Source organism: Cavia porcellus, unplaced genomic scaffold (assembly GCF_034190915.1).
Source record: "Cavia porcellus strain 051 isolate PalLab524CR breed Dunkin Hartley unplaced genomic scaffold, mCavPor4.1 scaffold_6, whole genome shotgun sequence".
Taxonomy (NCBI): Eukaryota; Metazoa; Chordata; class Mammalia; order Rodentia; family Caviidae; genus Cavia; species Cavia porcellus.
The window spans coordinates 64,684,775-64,707,677 of record NW_026947489.1 but is presented as its reverse complement, the minus strand read 5'-3'; the positions used below and the strand labels follow the sequence as shown (position 1 = coordinate 64,707,677).

General features: G+C 50.7%; 1 protein-coding gene and 1 non-coding gene across 4 annotated transcripts in view; one reads left to right on the top strand and one right to left on the bottom strand.

Moving 5' to 3' along the window:
* Positions 1 to 5,381: 5,381 nt before the first annotated feature.
* On the bottom strand, positions 5,382 to 5,488 carry LOC111756832 (U6 spliceosomal RNA). The gene has a single exon (XR_002791239.1). It is a non-coding gene; the product is annotated as a U6 spliceosomal RNA (small nuclear RNA).
* A 10,368-nt stretch (positions 5,489 to 15,856) lies between these two features.
* The window catches only part of Tbx4 (T-box transcription factor 4), a 30,164-nt gene continuing 23,117 nt past the window's right edge, over positions 15,857 to 22,903 (top strand). The window contains exons 1-3 of one of the 3 annotated variants that reach the window (XM_063250883.1): positions 15,857 to 16,081; positions 19,739 to 19,927; positions 20,675 to 20,769. In XM_063250883.1, the coding sequence (XP_063106953.1) occupies positions 19,742 to 19,927; positions 20,675 to 20,769 (281 nt within the window). In that variant the 5' untranslated portion in view covers positions 15,857 to 16,081; positions 19,739 to 19,741. Of the gene's footprint in view, positions 16,082 to 18,034; positions 19,928 to 20,674; positions 20,770 to 22,903 lie in introns of those variants that run through there. The other 2 variants (XM_063250884.1, XM_003469574.4) reach the window with 2 other exon arrangements.

Below are 22,903 nucleotides of genomic sequence, written 5' to 3'. Positions count from 1 at the left end.
AGGGAGGAGAACTGAGCTTCAGGGCAGCATGGCCTCCGGGTCCGCTGGAAACTTCTTTGTCAATAAATATGAATTGAGCACCAATTCGGAACACGTTGGCCCTGGGGGTGGGATGTTAATGCAGATGTGCCCTCGGGTGGCCCAGGGCTGTAGCAGAATTTGCCAAATTCTCAAAGAGACGGGCAACTGGGATGAAAAGATTATGCCAAAGGCAAAGACTATGAATTTGCCTCCTCGGTGTTTCACAGCTCGCCCACGGTGTTCGCTGGGCCCTTCTGGACCTACGGAACCAGGAAGTGTTTGGCAGGATGCTCATCTCGGGTTTGGGTGAGAATCGCCATCCACAGCCAAAGAGGGACTCGGAACAGCAGAGAGTGATGGTTCATCCTCCCACCTACCAGCTCCGGCCAGTAAGGCTCCCCCAGTTCCTTCCTCTCTATTGCTGGCTACCAGAAGTTGTCCAGGCTAGTGAAGCCTTTCCTTCTTAGAAGTTTCTGACCTTGAGTTCATCCTGAGACAAAGAGAACACCAGCTTCCTCTTTTCCCATCCCACCATCTGTCAAAGCCTTATGGGTTCTGTAACTTGGGCACAGATACAAATCCTCTGAGTAGCCTGCGTTTTGCGCTCCTTCTGACCTGAAACCCTTGAAATGCTAACCAAGAAACCCTCGTGGACACATTCCTCAGGCAGAGTATGGGACCGTGAGGGCGAATGGGCAGAATCTGTGTCTGCTCCCGGGGAACCAGGGAGATGTGGTCAGCATGGCACCTGCTACTCTGCAGGTGGCCATTTTGTTTTCATAGGCAAACTCAGGCACCAGGAAGATGTGGCTGGCTGTGTGAAGATTGTGTCTCAGCCAGAGGTCACCTGCTACCTCAGTGACAGCAGTTGGACTCCTTCCTAAGGCTGGTGGAGGACGGCAGAGGGCAGACGTTTGCTGCTGTCTTTTCTTTTAGAAAAAAACCCCTCCCTTTCTGTGCATATGCCATGGGGTCATATATTTTTATTATTCATTTTATTGGTATATTTTAGATGTACATAATGATAACATTCATCATAGGGAATTTGTACCTCTACATGAAATATCTTGCTTCTTTTCTTTCCCATTCCTTTCTTCTCCCTCTTCCCTTCCTTATTTACAAAAGCTTTGAATCCATTTTTTCCTTCTACTCTTTTTTCCTTGTTCCATCGCTTCCTTTCTCCCTCTCCCCTCCCTTGTTGCCTTTCTTACTTGAACATTTTCTTTTTGCATAAAACATTTGTGAATTGATCCATATGAAGAATTTTTTCACAGGTTGAGTGAGTTATCTGTATCCATGAGTTTCTCACCCATGGGACTAACAGTAAATTAAAAATATTTGGAAAAAAATTGAATCTGTGTTAAATCAATAGACTCCCCCTTATTATTCTCTAACCAACACAGTATAACAACAGTTGGCATGGCATGTTGTGTTAGGGATTAGGAATTTAGACCTGACTGCAGTATATGAGAAAATGGAGATCTGACCCATGCAGAGCTGTCCGATGGTATCCGCGGGAATCGGTTCCAGGGTCCCCAAGGATGGCAAAATCTACAGAAGCTCAAGTCTTTTACACACAGCGGAGCAGACACCGTGCATAGTAAATACCCTGGGTTTCTGCAGAAGAGCACGATGCAGGCACACTGTCCTGGCAATGGTTCTAACAGGGGTGATTTTGGTCCCCAAAGACACGTGGCAGGGTTCCAAGACACTTCTGGTCTTCACAAGTTGGGATGGGGTTGTTTGTGGCATCTAGTGGGGGTAGAGGGCCAGGGATACTCTGAACATCCCACAAGGCACAGGATGGCCCTGACAGCACAGAATCTGCGCCCCAAAGTGCCCGGAAGGCATCAAGCTTGAGAAGCCCACCGTTTCACTCTCACGGGCTGTCACTGTGGGCCCCAAGTATCAGTCACTGATTTTTCTCCCTACCTGCTCTGCTCCTGGCCTTGATGTTGCTGTCAGAGGGGAGAAGCTTGGGTCCTCTCAGTTCTCTCGTGCTTCCTTCTTTGTTGGCAGAGCCAAGCAGTGCTCCACATACACACTGAGCCTGGAGAGACTGGTGAGGTCTCAAGTGAGTGACTCCATGGAGGAGGGCAGAGCAGGGACCAGAAGCAGCCAGTGTGTAGGAAGAAGTGCTGGGTTTAGAGGGAGAAGCTAACTCTGCTTCTAAGTTGCTCACTTAGCCTCTGTGCCTCAGTTTTCCTCCCTGTGCATTGGGCACAGGTTCCTTGATTCCTTCACAGGTAATTGTAGGCGTCTGAGGAGATGGAGGTTGGGATAAGGGACAGAAGCTATGAAGGTCAGGCAGCACCCACCATTGCAGTGTCATGTGTGTGTGGACACAGGAGTCCCCTGGGGCAGGCTGGGAGTGGGAGAAAAGGGACTCTGAACTGTGAGAACAGAGTATGTCACACGTGGAGCTCAGGCTGTAGCTCCAGGGAGCTGCGCACAGCAGGGAGACTAGCAGAGTGTTGCACGGAGCCTAGAGGGGATGCTGCTTTGTTTTGTGGCTCCCAGGTGGCAGGGGTAGGAGGGGGTCACCGAGCAGGGAGAGGGGCTGCAGCTTGGCGCCTACACCTGGCCACCAGCAGTCCGGTTCCAGCATGGACTGTGCAGTGATGAAGATTAGTATTTGCAGCTGCTGTTTTGAAAGTGTTCGTATTTGTAGCTCCCTGTAAAGCGATTTTGGGTGTCCTTAAGCATGTCTGCCCCTCTGTTTGAAATACAATTATTTTCTAATTTTTTGGTAGCTAATTATTCTTCTCTGTATTATACAAACTAACAAAAATTTGGAATCATCAAAGTGTTCAACGATGAGGGATTTATTGGAACACAGGAAATCTCTGTGCGACAAATCAGATGCTCATACTTTTTCAGGATCTTAGGAGTTTAGAATCTGTCTAATTTATTTTAATCTATGATCTTTGGCCATAATAGCACGTGTGTGTATGTGTGTGTGTGTGTGTGTGTGTACTTTTAAAAGAGGAGGTAGTAGAGTACAGTGGTCACATTTGCTGCCCAGGAGTTAAAGAGAGACTCCATTTGCTAGCAGTGGTTAACCTTTGGGTTGTCATTTGACTTATCTCCCTTCAGTGTTGCCTGTTTCTGTAGCCAGTGGGTGATAATATTACATCAGAGTGACAGGAGCCGGTGAAAGAGCTCTTAAAACCCAAAGTTGGAACCATTTGAATAACAAAATAAATAATATAATATTGGCTTTAACTCAAAATATAAAATAAACATGCATGAGGTTATACTGATATAAATGACAAAACACATACACTAATTAATGGGGGAGACGAGACAAATCTGTGAGAAAGAATTTCAAACATTTATGCAGACACCGTGCTCAGGAGGAGGAAAACAACTCCCTTTCCTACGTGAGCTGTGTAGAGTGATTTCCTTCCAACTCCTACCGAAGAATCAAAAGGAGCAGGAGGATGACTTTGTGGTGGAAACCTGGCAAGCTCGACCTCAGTCAGGTGATGAAGGTTAACCTCAGACCTTTGATGCCACGTGGCGAGGAGGATGCTTCACTTCTGTGGCTTTGTTCCCCTAAACCCAAATCCCCAGTTTAGTCACCAGGAAAGCATCAGGCCAACCCAGCTGGCAGACATTCTACAAAATATCTAGCCAGCTCTGCTTAACGCTGTCAGGATCGTCAAACCCAAGAGTCCAAGAAACTGTCACAGGCAGAGAAACTCAGGAGACATGAGGACTTAATACGGTGTGGTAACCGGATGGGATCCTGGAGCAAAAAAGGAGCAAAAAATGCAGGAAGTTTGAAAAAAATATGGACCTGAGTCATAATGATATATGTTAATATAAGATGTTAAGAGAAGGAGAAATGGGGTGTCAGTATATGGATCTATGTGCTATCTTTGCATATTTCCTATACATTTATTCTAAAATTACAAGTTTGTTTTACTATTTTTCCAGCATCCAAAATCTTTTAATACCAGGGTCAAATCCAGGGTTAATTTTTATAGCTGCTCCTGGTTGGTGTCCTCTGGTATACTCCAACTGCCGACTGGTGGACGCATTGGGGTTGATGTGTGCTCTGGGGTTCAGACTTTGCTAAAGTGCCAGTCACCTCTCAGCCTTGTGAGACCAGAGAGCAGGACAAAGGACGCGGGACACATAACACACTTCTCTGGCTGGCACTACCTGAGCCATCTGGTCCCCAGGACCTTGCTGGCAAGGAAGCCCATCTTCTGGACCATCAGAAGGGAAGAGAGGCCGCCAGTTTGCATAGCTCATAAGCAACCTCCTGCATAAGCTGGTTGAAGGTAGAGTCGGTTTGCTGGCCAGAAACCTGTACAGCTTGATCAGCAACTTTAGAGCGATGAGCTGGCTCTTGCCTGCTTGTCCTAACCTTTTGGTCCCTGTAGATGTTGTCGACTTCAGTGATAGCACATTGTGCTCAGTTGGGTCCAGAAGGAGTAAAAGTTCACGTATGTACGTATATATGTGTATATTTCACTGGGTACTGGAGATGGAACCTAGGAAATGCAGAGCTACATCTCTGGTCTTATTTTGAGACAGAGTCTTGCTATGTTGCCGAGGCTGGCCTGGAACTTGGAATCCTCCTGCCTCAGTCTCTTGAATAGCTGGATTACAAGTGTACACCACCATGCCTGGCCTATTTTCTCTTTATGTTTTCCTATTCTTTTTAAATTGAATATATTAAAGGTACATGACTTGATGATTTTATATATATTGTTGTGAAATATCACATAGTAAAGCTAATTAGCATTATCACTTTACACAGTTACTTTGTGTGCATGTGACAGATACTTGGAATCTACTTTCTTAGCAGAGTCCCAGTGCAGACAGAGTACTGTTCCTACTTTGTAAAAATGTAAAAATCCTATTTTACACTTGATTTCTAGGACTTACTCGTTTTTGCATAACTGAGCCTTTCTAACCCCTCAAGCTGCATCTCCCTACTTTCTGTCTCCTCCAGCTCCTGGTAACCGCTATTCCCCCCTCTGTTTCTTTTTTTTGGTACCGGGGATTGAACTCACGATCACACGCTTGCAAGACAGGCGTTTATGCCGCTGAGCTAAATCCCCAGTCCCTCTCCCCTCTGTTTCTATGCATGCGAGCAGTTTAGATTTTACAAGTAAATGAGATCATAGAGAATCTTTCTGTGCCTGGCTTATTGCACGTACATTATGTCCTCTAGGACTAACATGTGATTCCCCTGCATCAGCCTCCCAAGCAGCTGGGGTTACAGGTGTGCACCTTCACGTGTGGCCCAAGGCCATTCTTTTTTCTAGATATCCAGTCTTTCCAGCAGCACTACCACCCAAGTAGTGTTTGTTACCTAAGCTGTTTGCACAGGTAAGCAAGCTGAGAGACTTGACTTTTTCATTTTTCTTGTCATTGTCTTGCGCAGGGGCCATGCTAATCTTCTCTGTATCGTTCCAATTTTTAGTATATGTGCTGCCGAAGCGAGCACTCTTGTCATTGTCTTCAAGATTAGAATTCTAGGAAGAGAACATCTGAATAGACTAACTAGTCACACAGCCGTGACTGGGGTGGAAGAATTCCTTCACTGATGGCCTGTTAGGCAGCTGTTTGTTGCTGTGGCATAATAATTTAAAGGGGGAACTTTTTATATTGGCTCATGGTTTCAGAGGTTTCAATCCGTGGCCAGCAGGCTCCAATGCAGAGGGCATGGCAGGACAAGGTTGGTGCAGGGCCGCAGAAGCAGAGTGACTGCCTGTGCCTGCTGGCTTCCTCCTTCTATTTTGGTCCCATTTGGGGGCCCCACTGTGTGCGAGGGTGCCACCCACAGTTAAGGCAGGTTTCTCCATCAATTTGCTGTCATACATGCCAATCATCTCTGGAAACACAGACACTCCCAGAAGAGTTCTTTATTAATTTGCTAGGTTTTTTTCAAACTAATCAAGTTGACACTCAAAGTTAACTATCATACGGTCCCACCAAACTGTATCCATTGGGAATGATCCTTTCCCCTAAAACTAAACTGGGGTTCTGAACCTGAAAAAGGGAAATGGACTCTGGCTGTGCGAAAAGTTACAAATATCCAGCACACTCCCATCCAAAAACATCATTAACTGCTGCCTTGTTCTAAATATCTATATTTTCCACATTTTAACTATTCTAAATGTCTATATTTTCCACATGTTCTAAATATCTATATTTTCCACATTTTAACTATCTTTCTGATAATTTCCCTGCCCTCATAATTCCTCCTTGATAGTCACCATCCAGAAATATACCCACTGTGCCACGTTATCTTTTAAAATATGGATATGTTCAGTCCCAACCTCTTCTCCCTGGCTAAAAACCTCTGATGGCTCCCGGTTCCCTTAAAATTCTTAGCACTGTTTACAAGGCCCCTCCCAAACCTTCTCTCTCCATGGGCTTCATTTTCTACCACTCCAGTGCCCTGCTCCTCAATATGTCTCTCTATTCATGCTTTCTTTTCCCTAGGAAGCTGTCTTAATCTCTTTTCTCATGGCTGAGATGTACTACTGGAAACCACGACTTAAAGGAGGAAAGGTTTATTTCAGCTCATTTTCATTCCATAGTCAGCTGTTTCCACCACAGGACAGAGGCTCAAGTCAGAGGAGGGCTGCTCAGGGCATGGCGAACGGGACGCACCGAGAGGAAGGAGCTGGGAAGGGAGAGAAATCCTTCCAGGTCACACCCTGAGGTACTGTCCTCTGCTACCAGACCCCACCTCCTAACAGCATGTCAGCTATGGGCTCCCCCAAACCCTGCACATGAGTCATGAGGCTCTTGGAGGCCTTCTACGTGTAAACCATAACAGAGGCGTTTCCCACAGTTTCTGCATATTAATCTCTGAAAGACAGACTCAGACATCGCTCGTGGAACCTTCCTCAACAAGCCAGAATAAGTTGGTGAAACCCTGTTTTATACTCTCATCACACTCAGTATGGGCCTACATTGTAGCCTGGAGCATGTTTTATTACTGCACTTGTTTACAAGTCTGCCTCCTATACTAGTCTGAGAACTCCCCTAAAGTGGGACCTGATTTCTCCTAGTGCTTAGCACCGGTACCTAGCAGTACTGTTTGGCTAAATGAATCATACAGATAAGGAAACTGAAACCATAAAAAGGTCAAATCATGTGCTTAAAAATGAGAGTACCTTTCTGAAAGGAAATGGGTTTAGAGAAAGAGCTGTGATAAACCAGACTGTGCTTTAATAGTCTAGGCAATTGCTAATGCCTGTTTTGAGGGCACATGGTGGAAACCAGTTATCTTCCTCTGCTCTTTGGGAAAACAGGGATCAAACAGCTCAAACCTGAATGGTCAGGAGGGATTTAACTTAAGTAACAGGAAGATCATCTTGCTCCTGTGTCTGAGAGACAAAAAAGGTGGGCTGACTTAGAATGCTACTGGACTTGGCCTTCAGAGGCTTTAAAAACAAGATAAACTTTATCAGGATTGGATTAGAGGTGGGCAAACGGCTGAGTTGCCTTCTGAAAAGGCTGCCTCTTGAAGCCCACAAAGAGAAGAGGAACCAGCCAGGAGCCTCCAGTCATGTTCCCTGGAGCTCAAGGACGCTTGGGGGAGGGGGAGTCCTTGCTAATTAAGCCTCTACCCATGAGTGAACGTGAGGCTAATAAGGCGGCCCCATTCCAGGGCACCTCCACACCAAGCCAGCCGGTCTGCCTGTTTATTGCCCGTATGGAGATCATTAATGCCTCCTGACACTGGGGTCACTCCTGGGGTCAATCCTAGAGCCCGTTCTGCAAAACAAGGGGAAATGAACTTCCCAGCACATGTGGCTCAGGCTTGGCAGGGAGGGGGATTCTGGTCACCCCACACCTCAGCTCTGGGAGAGATCAGCACCCCAGGCAGTCAGATCCCCCAAAACAATCCCCCTGCCCATGCTGGTCTCTAAGGGAGGGAGTCCTGGGGACAGATGAAGTGGAAGCCCTTGTCTGGGTCGGACAACCCCCACAGAGGCTGCCCCAACCGACAGACGGACACTAATCCCCTGGCGACGGGCAGGGGTGGTGTCTGGAAGCTGCAGCTGCAGCTCGACAGGGGCCAGGCTACCAGGCGCAGGTGGCGGGAAGGCGCTGGCCTGGTGGCCACGTGGTTTCGGCCGAGCCTAGCCCTTTCCCCATCAGTGATTTGGGGTCTTGCCCCCTCCAAATGGAAGATGGCGGGGAGGGGGCGGAGTTCCAGGTAGATCGGAGCTATGATTGGTGGAGGGTAGCTCCTTTGAACTGAAAGACAGCACCAGTAGCCACTCAGGGCGCACCTGGTTGTATGGCGGGTGCTCAGCCATTTTACCTCTCGTTTAACCATCAAAAGCAGGGTTACAAATCCATCTTTGGCTGACAGGGTGGGAAGAAGGAATCCTTAGAACAAAATTGAAAATCAGCCTTCACTAGCCCGGGAGAAAAGACAGGAAAACCACCAATTAGCTTGAAGGAAATCAGTAGGGTTGTGAGGTTAATGCCAGAGCAGTATGACTAACAGTTACCAAATAAATGGGTCCACGACATGGCGGAGTTTAAATGGGGCCTAGTAAATATAGGAATGTGTTCAAAATACAAACTGCAGAAAATGCAAGGAGATGGAGTTTGACCAGGGACTTCTTCCTGCTTGCTCTTACTAGGACTGTTGACTCTTCTGGAGAAGCCACAGCCCTGGGCCTGCCTCCCAAGAATGCACAGACTTGGGTCTGGCACCCCTCACCGTGCCAGAGTTGGCCTAGCTCCAGGGCACAGCAACCCTTGGACAACTTTATCTACCCAATGTGGGGGACTGAATCAGGGGATGGAAGATCTTACTGTGGAGGTCTGTGAAGTTAAGAGACCCTTAGCAAGCTCTGATCCTTAGAGAGAGGACCAAATGCAGCAAGCAGGTTTGAAGCTGGATGTTAGGAGGCACTTTCCAAACATTACCAGATGGTGAATGTTTATGGATCTTGGAGGCAAGGACAGTTTGCCTCAGGCTGCCAGTTCAGCATCTTTCCATAATGAAATCTGCTACAGAAAGCTTTTGGGCACTGAGCACTGAGCAAGACCCTTTCTCCAATTTCTTCCCAATCTTCCCACTGATTCCACGTAAAACCTCTTTCTCTTTTCCACTCTACTTGCCTCTTAGAGTCAGGGGTTGCAACGAGCTCAAATGAGGCAAAGAAACCTGCTCTAGGTGAGTGGAACCTTGCCCAAGGGTATGGGCTATGCAGCAAAAGTAAGTGGTGGATTGTTTGCTGGTGGCCTGTTACAGAAGATCTTATTCCAGATGAAAGCTTATTTTGCTTCATCTTCATTTGTATTTGGTACAGTCGAGAATTTGTAGTTTTTGGCCCAGGTTGTGTTCCCAGCTAGAACAGGCCATCAGTCCCATCACTACACATGAAACGCTTGCAGCAATGGAGTGCGTGTGCAGTGCTGCCCTCCTGTCTGCAGCCCGTGGGACGCGGGTAACGAGTGGGGCTGGGCCCAGGCAGCAGGAGACGATGAAGGATGCTAGAGGTGACTGTCTTTTGGGAATCTGAAGACAGAGATCATTAAATCTTTGGTCTCTGTGTAGATATTTTGTATTTGTCTCTTAAAAAAAATTTAGCATGTTTTGTGCCTTGAGTTCGATCCATAGCACTTTAAAAATGTAGCCAGTAGATTAAAAATCTGGGGCTCTAGAGTCCTATGGGTTTAATGACCTCTTTTCTTACTGTGAGACCATGAGCAAGTCCTATTTGTAATAATGATACTAGTCTTGCAGCATCACCATGTGTCAGGTACTGTGTTACGTCTCTCTTTCAAGATATGGTCTCAGTATGCTGTTCAGGCTGGGCCCAGAACATAGGCTCAAGTGATCTTCCTGCCTCAGCTTCCTGAGTAGCAGGGACTACAGGCATGTATCACTGTGACTGGCTAGGCACTCTATTACTCTTAAAACGAGGCTGTGAAGGAGGTACTGTTATTTACTTATCTATTGATCTTTCTTGGTTTTCTGTGGTTCTGGGAATTGAACCCAGGGCTTTCACACTGAGTTACATTTCCATTCCTTTTTAATTTTGAGACAGGATCTTGCTAGGTTGCTAAATTGTCGAGACTGGGCCTAAATTTGTGATCCTCAGCCTCCCCAAATGCTGGGATTACAGGTGTGCACCACCACACCAAGCATTGTTTATTTATTTAGACAGAGTCTTGGCGTGTTGCTCAGACTGGTTTTGAGCTAGCAATCCTTGCTTATACTCTTGAGTGGGCTTTAATAAAATCCATGTAAGTCATCTGAACACCAGGCAGTAGATTTAAAAGTATGGATGCTGAAGATCCAGACAAATTGGGCTCAAACCCTGACACATTTCCTGGTTGTGTGACCTTTGAAAAATTATCTGACCTCAGTTTCTTTATCTGTAAATTGGGTGTATGGTAGTACCCACTTGACAGGGTGATGAAGTTGAAATGGGATAAAGCAGTAAGGTTCTTACAGAGTCCTCCCAGGTACATTGTAGTTACTCAATAATGATAGCTATTGGTGAGCCCCTGAAGCACTTCTGTCTATGAAATGTCATCCTTTCTGCTACCCTGTGACGTGGTATCATGATTAACTTCACTTGACAGATGAGGAAACAGGCATAAACTGTTCTTGCCTTGAAGTTTGTCTGTAAGACCTTGATTTTTTTTTCTTTTTTGAGATGGGGTCTCGATGTATGACCCTGGCTTGCCTTGAACTCCTGAGCTCAAGCAACCCTCCCACCTTACCTTTTCTAGGCTGAGACAATAAATGAAAACCATGACACCTGGCTCAATTCAGATTTCAAAATCTGAACCCAAAGGCTTAGAGCCTTCATGTTTTCTTGTTCTCAGATTCTAATTTGTTTCAGCCCCTCATCCAGGAATATCCCTGAGGAGCCACATTAAAAACCAATTTTGGATTATTCATGGTTAGGAGGAATGTCTAGGAGGAAAAAAAGAGAGGAGGAGTTGGGTAATTGAGTAATTTTGCTCATTTAGGATTTTTTCCCCTCTGTACTGGGAATGGAACCTAGGGACACTCTACCACCAGGCTCTATCCCCAGTTTGTTTATTTATCTATGTATTTATTCATTCGATCATTCTTTCATTTTCCTGAGACAAGCTCTCTCATGTTGCTCAGGCATGACTCAAATCTGCACTCCTCCTGCCTCAGCCTCCTCCATGCTGGGATTACAGGTGTGTCCATCTAACTCATCTCCAACAGGTAGGACAAGCGTGAGTTTCAGAGATGGCTTTCTGGAGGACATGGAAGGAAGTGGGGGTTTGAGAGCACATAGAATGGGGGTAAACGGGTTGTCCCACCTCTAGGAGAGGACTCCGGACGGGGAGATCTCCATGGCTGGCTAGATATGCACACCCCAGTTTGAGAATCCTCTCCGGATTCTTGCTGGAGGAACGTTGGAGTCACCATGCCCTCAATCCCAACAGGGCCCAGTCCGGCCTATCTTGTCCAGACATCTGGGCAGCCTGGTCCTCAGAGATTTCAAGATGGAACTTTCCTAATTCTCTCTGGTGGGAGAAGGCCGGGGAGGCTGTGGGGAGAGGTCAGGGGAGCGGCCCTCTTCTGCAGACTGAGGGGAAGTACCTGCAGGAGCAGCTGCGGCAGCTCCACCAACCCTTGCTTCAGCCTCGGCCTCCCTCCCAGAGTGGCTGGGAGTCCGTCCTGCCCAGCCGCAGCCCCAGCCCCAGCCCCAGATGCCTGAGCTCACTAATCCCAATGGGATATGGGCTGGGGAATCCGGAATCAAGATGTGGGGCTACTGGGTGACAATAAAGCCACAGGGTATAGGGAATTCCCTGCAGCCTTAGCCATCCTTTCCTTTCTGGGGACTCAAGGATGCCAGGCTTTAGACACAGCACACGCAGAATAAAGATAGCTGGGGAGAGGTCGGGGTGGGGAATTGTTTCCTCTTTTGATGGACACACAGATCCTCATAGTAAGATCATCTAAGCCTGTGTGTTTTAGGAGTATTTTTCAGTAAGCAAGAGATCCAGACTACAAGGATGTAAAAGAACAGGGTTAATTTTTCTCACACTAGGGGCCGGGGATTTAGCTCAGTGGCATAAGCACCTGCCTTGAAAGCGCAGTCATGAGTTCAATCCCCAGTACCCACCCCCGAATTTTCTCACACTAAAAAAACAGCCAGCACTGGCTCACTGGTGCCACAAGGAATCTTGGTTCTTTCTGCTGTCCTTAGCATACCTCTGAGGATTTCATCCTCAGTAAGACAGAACCCTGCATCCTCTGCTTCATCAAAAAAAGCAGAATCGTTCCCTCAGCCTTTCTCCCTGCGGTGTTCCACTGAGGCATCACTGGCCAGCACTGGGTCACGTGAGAAGCCCTGGCTGTGGGGAGACCGGAGGGGCAGAGCACAGGATTTCCATGCTTGGCACAGAACAGTGGTCCCCACCTTGGCTCTGCTCTTAGAGATTCTGACTCAGTTGATCTGGGTTGGGGTTTGGCATTGGCACTTATTAAATGATCCAAAATTCTATTTTAAAAAATATTGTAATTGCTTCTCACTATGCTATGGTGGCAGCTCAGGTGGCATCCTTAGTCACATGCATGCTGGGCTCTGGGTGAGTCGCCTTGCTGAGCTGGCTGGGCTTCCTCAATCCTGTAGCCCTGGTCCCTCGGGAGTCATTATTGAGGTGCTCAATCACTGAGCTCGAAGATTATTTGTTATTGAATTTGCAGATAGCCAATCAGTTGGCTAATAGAATGGTTACCTGGTCTTTCCTCTTATTTATGTGTCTGGAATGTAATAAGCACTTGATAAATATTTCTTTGGATGAGAAATCCATAGTATCCTAAGTCCATGGTATTCTAAAGTAGAGTTAATGCAGCATCAAATGAGATGGAAGTTGCAAGACTACTTTGTACATGAAAAAACCATAGACATAGATATAAGAATAAAAATTTACACAACAAACTACTTTCAAATTAAGTGCCAGGGAAAGTTTATTCCCCAACCCTTCACCAAAGAATTACTGCTTCCACATTTCCAAAATGGAGAAACACCATTTCCCCTGCTGCTGGCAGGCCAGATTTGCTCTCAATTATAGCAGTGTTGTCGACACTTGGTGATAGCATGTATGCTTTCTCCTTTACCCTGAACCTAATTTGTCTTTCTGGCTTTTCTATTATTATTAACTTACTTTCATTATGAAGCATCTCGAGCCTTTTTAGGAGGGAGGGAAATCAAATTAAATATAGTTGGGGCTTGGTTAATGCCTTCATTAACTACCCAGCACATGCCAGGCATTTACATGCCATTTAGTCAGTCCTCACAGTACGGGAAAGCTGGTTCATGGGACTGTCCTCATTTGATGTAGATGTTAAGGGACTTGCCTAAGGTCATACAGCTGCTAAACAGTGATCCAGGATTCAAAGGCTGGTTCCAAAACCAAGGTTAATCTGATGCCAAACCTAAGGACTTTCCCCTAAGCCACCCCAAATCATTGTGCTAGACACTGGGATACTGCATTATTTGCTTAGCTAGTTGAGGTGGTTTTTGTATTTAAAACTTCTTGAGGCAGTTTTGTGGGTGGGATCTTTTACTTTTCTAAACTGGCCATGTATCAGAAATACTATACTTCACCAATGATAAGCTACTCTATTGCTTTATATAAGGACCACTAAAAAGAAAACACTGCTAGTTGAACTGTTGGTTATAAAATGCACTGTAATTTCAGAGGTGAAGCTGGGTGTGGTGGCACGTGCCTGTAATCCCAGCACTCAGCAGGCTGAGGCAGGAGGATCACTGCAAGTTTGAGGCCAGCCTGGGCTACATAGTGAGTTTAAAACTACCTTGAGCTATATAGTGAGACGCTGTCTCAAAAACAAAAACAAAATTCAGCGATGTCAAAATGTGAGAAGTGTGTCAGAGTTAATAAGACGAGGTATTCCCTTCTCTCTCGTGATGGAGAATCTGTATTCATCCTCTCTTTTACTTCCTGGCTGCTCTGCCACTTCCTTTTCATTGCCAAAATTTTGTCTGCCCCTCCAGATCTCTCTCCTCCACATCATAATGAATCGGTAGATAGTGATTTAAACTGTCTCCTGCGGGTCTCCAGGAAGACTAGCACTTACAGAGAAGCTCTAGTCTAGTATTATTTTTAAGAGCGATGTTGCATGGTCCCCATATGAACTTCCTCCAATGACTGTCAACCAATTCTTTCCAGAGTCTGGCCTCACTCTAGTCTTCCGCCAGTACCTGGTGATTACAGCCTTCGCTGCTCACCAGTTCTCCACTGCAGTTGGTAGCTGGCCCATCCACTTTTCGTTTCCAGGAATTTCCTCCAAGCTGTTGGAGGGCACAGGAGGAGGCGAGGGAGAAGAAGCTGAGGCCTGTCATCCAGTTCTCCCTGACACAGGCCCCGACTCCCAAGTCATCTTCTGAAACACTGGGGCTTCCTTTCTCCATTCCAGGAGAAGGCAGGATTGGGGCAGGATTAAGCTTCTGCACTCTGGGAGCCAGCAGAGTCAGGGAAGGGAAGATGGGGTCCAGAGATCTGGTGGCTGGAGGTGGTAGAGATTCTGGAGCCACGGGCTGGGTCACAGGCCCCTGAGGGCAGAAGCTGGCTTTTCTGAGCCTCTGTTTTTCTTTCTCCTTTGGGTGCAGACCAGGGAGGGAGGTGTAGATGCCGGCTGCCTTGATCCTGGTGTTAGAAAAGGTACAGACCTCTGCCCGCACCTTCAATCTGATTTTGTGATCGGAATCTGGAGAAGTGGCTGACTGGGAGCTTGGGGACCCTAGTGGAGGGAGGGATATAGCACATGCTGAGAACTGAGGGACAATCTAGGAATCCAGGTTGATTCAGGGGCCTTTGAGGATGGGTGGGCAGGTGTGCCACAGCCTCAGTGCTCTGAGCATCTGACAGGCTGTGAGGCCAGGCACCATGGAGGTCACCATGGATCTGCCTGCCTGTGGATCCTCAGGGCCTGTGGGGTGGTACAGACAGACAGACAAAGCAGTAGGTAGTGGAGGTAAGTGGAACCAGAGGGCAGCATGCTGGGGCACAGAGATCCAGGCGACTGAGCTGGGCTGTTTTTCTGAGGGACGGGGGTCACAGGCTCCAAGCAGGGCTCGTCTTCCTTTTCAGCTTTCTGGACTGCAGTAGCAGGCCCTGGGCTTCTCTTCAGCTCCGCAGGACCACGGACCTGCTGGCAGAGTCCTGGCCCTCGATGCAGTTTCCCCCAAAGGCTCTGCCAAGCCTGGCACCTTCGAGCCGCCTTCAAGCCGGGCCTGGGCCTGGACTCAGAGGCTGGCCCAGCACCTCGCCGGCGCCGCTGCTCCAGGCCCGGCCACCGGGCCTCCTCCCTGCCCTCCTCGGTGACCTCAGCCCGCCGGCTCCAAGGCGCGCCAGGCCGAGCCGGCGTCCGCACCCTGGGCTGGGAAAAGCAGGGGAAGGGGACAGCGGGGCCGTGCCCAGTGGCCGAGCCTGCAGGTGTGAGGACTGGGGTGGGCCTGGAGGATGGGGCGCATGGGGCTGCGAGGTGCTCGTGCGTCTGCGACCCCGAGGAAATGGGCTGAATCCGCGGTGCTTGGGGCAGCAAGCGGTTGGCGGATCGGGGTCCGCGGCGGGCCGGGCCCGGCCGGGAGCGGTCCTCACCGTGCACCCCGGTGGCGGCCGGGCCACGCGCCCTCGCCTCCTCCCTAATCTAAACCATGAGCCGGCCCCTACCCGGGCGGCGGGGTGCCGGGGCCGCAGGGAGGGGACCAGGCCGCGCGGTGCAGGACCTGGCGGCCCGCTCGGGGTTTGGGGCCCCGGGGACCCCGGAGCCCCCTCCCCGGGGGGCGGCGGGCGCGGGCTGATTGACAGCGGCGACGTCAGAGGGGGGGGCGGGAAGGAGGGAGCAGGAGCAGGGAGCTGAGGCCCCAAGTGCAGCCCCGGAGATCAAGGGCCCGCTCGGAGCGGGGATGCGCCGGGCCCCGAGGGCGCGGCGGCCACAGAGACCCTGAGCCCGGCCGGAGTCGGAGCCGCGCTCTCCTGCCCGCGCCGCGGCGGACCTCGGGCCGCAGGCGTCTTTGCATGTGGCAGCTCAGTTAGGGTGAGTGCCGGTTCCAGTGGGCTGGGGTGAGCGGGGTGGTGCTGGGGCACCTGGACTCCGGGGTTGCAGGGTGGGCTGAGGAAGAGGGGCTGCAAAGGGGCGAGTGCTGCGAGCGACCGGGGTGAGGACACCCGCGGCCAAGGCTGCGGGAGGGCAGGCGCGAGAGCCCTCGGGTCGCGGGAGCCGCGCGGGACGCCCGGAGGTTGAGGCGCGAGTCCTCCTTTCCGTTAACCGGACTAATTGGGTCTAGGGACTGCAGAGTACAGGGAGGACAGAGCCAGCACCACAGAAACAAGGTTAAACTGCGGCCGGAGCAGCGGTGTCCTTAAAATTGGTATTTGCAGAATAAGAAAAGGAAAATGGCCGGGGCACTGGCAGTGAAAAAAGATGAAGAAGTGTGAGCGGTCGGAGCACTGGATTTCAGAGCCTTTGACACAAAAGACTTGTTAAAATTAAATCAAGGAACTTTATGCTTAAAAATGATCGACGATCAAAAATTATCAGAATGTGAGCAATTACCAAAGAAACAAGGTTAAACTGCCTTCCTGATACAACATTTGCACTTCAAAATAATGCAATAATAGTTACTTTAAAAATTAAGTGAAAATAGTAATCATAATTTATAAGGATTAAAAAGCAAAGTAACTCCAGATATAGAAACAATGTAAGAACTAGTGAATTACAATCAATAGCAATTGTATAATATGTAACAATGATGTAACAAAGTACTAAACTACAGGTAACTGTAAGAAGTAAACTGTAGGAAAAGATGAACAATTAAAATTACTGTTGAGGGAAATAGCATTGATAGAATACTATCGAATAATGTATTATTGACACCATAGTGAAATATCAAAATAAATAGCAAAATCTCAAGAGCAATAACAATATAAATACACAATAATAAGAATTGCTGGAGTAATATAACAATTTATGATCAAGGTATTATAAATAACATTATAAATAATGGTTGAGTAACAAGCAGTATTATAACAACGTGATGAAAAATAATCAGAGTACTAAGAACTACAGCAATATTACAAGTTATGACAAAGTAGCAAGAAGTAATGATGTGATGAAAAATAACAAGCGAATTAAGATCTGTAACATTACAAATAATGACAAAGTAACAAGAAATCATAACGGCGTGATGAAGAATATTACCTAGAATAGTAGGAGCAATCCTAATAAAACAAATTATGGTTAGATAATGAGAAATACTCTAAGGATTAACAGAATTAACATGAATATTGAGAACAATGTTATTGCAAATTGTGGAAATAAAATGTTATTCAAAAGGCATGACAAAATCTAACAAAATGAAGAGCTAGAAATGGAAACATTTTGGGATACAGAGTAAAATTAAATGAGAGATTAACATGACCTATTGGAATCCAATTACCTGGATATTGGCAACAGTATTACTAATGTGGGAGGGTTCCCTGGAATGCTGAAACCGTGACAGGAAAGCAACGACAAGGTATGTAATACTGATAAACTAATGAATCTAACCGGTGCTTTAACCACGCGTTATTAAAAAGTGTCGACAGTTCACATGCTAGGGTAAATACACTTAACGTTACTGAACTCATATTACTCTGAAAGTTGGGACAATTAAAATGTTAAAAGTAGTACAAAATAGTAACATTTTTCCTAGTTAGAAAAATAGGACTAAAAGTGGAAAGAAACGTGCTGCCTGTCGTCCTCGGGAGAGCAGGCAGCCGACGGCCACACGCCCGAGCACCGGGCACCGAGCACCGGGCACCGAGCACCGGGCACCGAGGGAGCAGGGCTGGCCGCGCCCGCGCCCGACGTGCAGGGCAAAGCGCTGGGCTCCGGCCGCAGACCGCGACGGGGTGCGGGGACCCGAACGCGCCCTATGAGGGGTGGAGGACTCGGGGTCCAGGGGAGTTTGGAGACCGCGGCTCGGGGTAGGGGTGGGGGGAAGGACACTGGCTGGGCGCTCCGGAGAGGGTGAGCTGTGGCTCGGTAGTCCCGAAAATGAGGAGGTGAGCCCGAGGAAGGGAAGGAGAGCGCAGCGCAGGGGACCCGGGTCCGCGGTTGTGCCCTGCACTCGGCGGGGTTAAGGGTGTGCGGCTCTGGATGTGGCAAGTGCCCCGCACAGGAACTGGTAGCCAGGTTCCCGACCGACCCGCACCGAGCACCGCCGCGCCTAGGAGCCGCCCATGGGGGAGCCCATCCGGGCCAGGGTCCAGATTGAGGGGGAGCTTTGGCGTGAGGGGCGCTACCCTACCCTCTTCGTGCAACACCCTGTCCCTGGCCTCCCTCCCCTCCGCCCTCCGCCCTGGTTTGCGGGCTTGGGCCGCAACCGCATGTGGCCTAAGGTGGGTGTCAGGGGACCGCCTTGTCCCGGCGGGAGCCCCGTTCCCGCTGGCAGTGGCTGAGGACGCCTGGCTGTCAGGCTTATCTTTATGGGCTTTTCCCAGCCCCAGCGGCCCCGGCCCCTTTTTATCTCCTGGTTGCACTTGGCTTGTTTACTTTGCCGGCCCTGGGAGCCTGACTCTAAACTCAGGATGGGGAGGCTGGGAGATCCAGGGGAGAACCGAAACAGCAGGAGAAGAGAGAGACACTGTGCCTCAAAGCAGACAGGCAGTCAGACACACAGAAAGCCCACCTGAACTTGGCCAGATCCGGACGGTAGACAACCAGGGAGGTAGGGAGAGCAGCAGAGATGGTGCAGGGTTGCACCCCTCCTAGGGGATGCTGGTCCTTGCAAGCTGGATTTTTCTCCTGGTGTCCCAGGACCAGCTGCAGGCAAGGAGCAGTTACAAGGGTGGGTGGGTAAATAGGCCTACACTAGGCTGTGCCTATGAGCTGGAGCCATATTACTCGCCTGGTCCTCAGCTAGGAAGGGTCTGGGTCCTTTGGCCCCAAGCAGAGCCCCCTGGTACTAGAGTGTGAGTGGGTGAGCCAGTGGGTATGAATGTGCCGACAGGCTGGGGAAGGCCCTGGCAAGGTTCAGGGCCTGGACCAGAGGGGCTCTAGGTGAGGCCAAGAGGAGGTGGCCTCTTTGGGGTGCTGTGTCCTCCTGTGAGGATGTGAACCCCAGTGGGAATGTAGGAGCCAAGCCTTTGGTCAGGAAGTGTCCACCTGAGGTGCCATCTGAGGCCATGGGTGAGGAGGACACAGAGTAAGCAGAGACTCAGGGGCTCCCCAGCTCTCACCCTCTGTAGGTGTGCAACTGCGAAAGCCCAGGCCCTCCCTCTGTGCCTGCCTCTCCTCTGCTCCAGCCCCAAAGGGTCCTCACTGCTGTGGGCCAAAAGTGAGGCCTGAAGCCCAGTTATCCCGGAAGGACCAGGAAGACCCAGGCCACTGCAGCCCAGCAGGAGGGAGGGACTGGGAGTATAGCTGGGGCTGTGCTAACAGGGCGGTCCTTCCCCCAGGCCCACTCATCACGCAGCCCCACACCCAGGGGCAGGCAGACCCTCCCAGGTCCAGAATCCGTAGGGAGGAGGTGAGGGTCCTGCCCTCCCGCATGCAGCACCCCACCCCCAGACTCAGAAGGGGGCGGGGTCCACGTGCCCAGGGCGCCTCCACACCCCGCACGCACCAAGCCCTCAGCTCCGATCGGGAGGGCCGTGGGGCCTCTGGCCAGTGCGGACCCGGGCGAGTAACGTGTGCGTGCTGTGCCCGCAGGAGATGCTGCAGGACAAGGGCCTGTCGGAGAGCGAGGAGGCCTTCCGGGCCCCCGGCCCAGCGCTCGGCGAGGGCAGTGCCGCCACCGCCCCGGAGCCCGCGCTGGTAGCGCCCGGCCTCAGCGGAGCCGCGCTCGGTAGCCCCCGGGGCCCGGGCACCGACGCCGCCGCCGCCGCCGCCGCCGAGCAGGTAGGGCTGCACCATCCCGCGGTGCACACTGGCGTCGGTTTGTCGGCCCGCGCGAGTCACCGGCTGTGCAGGCTGCACCGCGTTCCGGGGCGGCTGCGTCCACGCGCTGCCTGTGCCCCTCTGCGGGGCGCAGCTGGCGCCCCCTGCTCTCAGGGCCGTTCTCCACCTGGACACGTCGGGGCTGCTGGGGCGCGGGCGGGCGGGCGGGCGGGACACCCTGCAGCCGCAGAGCCAGCGGAGCCAAGCACCAGCTCCGAGGGCCCCGAGGGCAGAGGCGACGGCCCGGAACCTCGCGGTGAGCCACTTCGCCGGTGCGTGCAGGGGCGGCGCAGGCTGCGAGGCCTCCTGCGACAACCCTGTCGCGCGGACGATCCCCGTGACGAGCGGCGCCCGTCGGGGGGTTCGCCCTGGCCTCTCCCCCGTCCGCGGGTCGCCCCAGGCCTGTGGCCACGGCCAGCGGAGGCTCGAAGTTTGTGCAGGGGCGTGCGGTCCACGATGGCGCGGTCACTGTGGGTCCTCTGCGGGCCCACCTGAGCTGCACCCCGAAGGAGGGAGTTTGAACCACTGATTAAAAATTTAAAAGTCACCATTGGTTCAAAATCATTTTGCGAAACGAAATCAGGAGGCGCGGGGTCCTGCGCTGCGGGGTCTGCGCGCTTCTCCGGGTCGGGCCGCGCTCTCCTCCGCAAGCTCCACTCGGAGCCGGCCAGTCAGCCGCGAGCCCCTCTCCCTCCCTCCTGTCCCCAGACCATCGAGAACATCAAGGTGGGGCTGCACGAGAAGGAGCTCTGGAAGAAGTTCCACGAGGCGGGCACGGAGATGATCATCACCAAGGCGGGCAGGTTAGCGCTGGAGATTACTTGGGGGCGGAGAGCGAGGTGGATCAGACCCGGGGACTCCGAGAAGTCCTCTATGTTTCGGACCCGGGGGGCCTGCGGGAGTTTATCTGCCACTTGGGTCTCAAATCCACACCTCGAAGTGGCTCGGGATCGGGCTGCTAAAACCCGAAGAAGCTGCGTATTTCTCTGGGGGTCGCAGCCCAGACGCTCGAGGGGAGGGGAAGTAATATGCAAATGATATGCAAACAAATGTGACCCCCAGTAGCATGGCAGCCAGCACTTTTGGCCCCCTGTAGGGTTGCTTTGTCCTCTCTTTAGGGAAGTAGTGGGGAGCAGGAGGGGGCTCTCCTATTGCTTGAGTTGGGGACTAGGAGATAGTCCTCAGAAAACGGTAAACAGGGAAGGATACAAGTATGCTTTTTTTTATTCCCAGTAGCCTACCTCCCTCAATAGGGCAAACCCCAAATTTCTCCTTGAGGTGCTGCTCCTGTTTCCAGCTCCTTGCAAAGGGAAGGTACCGTTGGGCATGAAGTTCGTGTTGCTGGGGGAGCAGCCGTGGGGTGGCTGCCAGAGAGGAGTGATTTATAAAGTGGAAACATCTTTAAAATGTGCCGGTGTCTGTGGGAGAGAATAGGGAGGAGAGAGGAGGAAGAGGCCGCCGGGGCTGACAGAGATTCACGGGGTGGGGCAGGGACAGCCAGGAGGCCGCTGTCAGGTGAAGGGAGGCTGCCTTAGACATGGCAGGTCCAGGTTTAGGAATCTGCCCTCTGCCTGTGCCCCTTCCACATACGCACGCTTGAGTTTGGTCCCTGGGGACAGCTGAGATGTGAGATTGTCCCTCTGCTTGGCTGTGGGTCCATAATTGAGGTTTCCCGGGAGGAAGATGGTGAACTCTCCATGGTCTGACCGCAGTGGGGACAGTGACAGTGTTCCAATTCCAACTCAGCTACTTGCATGTGCGGAGACCTGCAGACCAGGGACACAAAGGTCTCTGCCTCCTCCCCACTCCATCTGCTTAGCGTAGCACCATTAAAAAGAAGCAAAAGGTGTGGTTTGCTGGATGCCTCAAGGGTGGTGTGGTTCTTCCTGTCTGTGCTCACAGGGTGAGCCCTAAAGTTTCTCTATTTGTGGAGGGAAGAGTCTGGGCAGGGAGCCGGTAAGGTCATTCACCCGGCCCCCATCGAGGCGGCAGGCAGGTTGATTTCAGGGCTGAGAAGCTGGTTTGGGGGAAGAGGAAGGAGGATGCAGCAGGGCTTGGCAGTGAGTGGGTCAGCAAGGAGCAGCTGCTGAGGAAGAGGTCCAGGTGTCCTGACCGAGTCCGCTCAGCAAGCTGGTAACTCTAACTCCACCGCACCAGATGAGTGTGGATGTGCCACTCGCCTTCCTTCCTGGTGATTGTGAGACTCAAAACAGGGAATCCTGTGAATGGTGCTGCGTAAATTGTCAAGTAGGTTACAGGTGCATAGCGGCAACTGTTTTTCTTGTTTTATGTCAGATGGAAAGAGGAAAGAAGAAATAGAAATTCCAGCATTTCCATTTTTAGGCAGCAGAAACAACCTTGTCTCTTGAAAATAAATGTCCCTAGGTTCTCTGGGTGTGGCTGGCTGGTCCATTTTAAGCAAAAGGCATTTGTGGCTCTCCCCGGGGGTTTTCCTCTGCCTGGTGGGTCCTCTTTTCTCCTTACTCCCAGTGCATCCTCTTGTACTTCAGAGGAGGGCAGCTTCAGGCTGGATGCTTGTGCCTGGTCCTGGGGGAAGCTCAGAGCTGGGCCTCAGCTAGTGACGTTCATAGTTTAAAACCTCCTGTGATGGTGCTGGCCAGGTGCAGCTCTTTCATTTTTCTGGGAGGAAGTTATCCTCACACAGGTCTGGTTCTTAGAGCTGCTACCCTCATCCCATCCCAAACCCTTGTAGTTCGCTTGCATAGTTGCTTACTCTGTGTGTGTGTGTGTGTGTGTGTGTGTGTCACTGGGGATTGAACCCAGAGCCTTCTCATTGAGGTACATTCCCAGGCCTTTTCATTTCTAATCAGGGTATTCCTAAGTGGCTAAATTGTCCAAGCTGGGCTCTAACTTGCAATTTTCCTGCCTCAGCCTCCAAAAATGCTGAGATTACAAGCATGCACCACCACTTTGGTT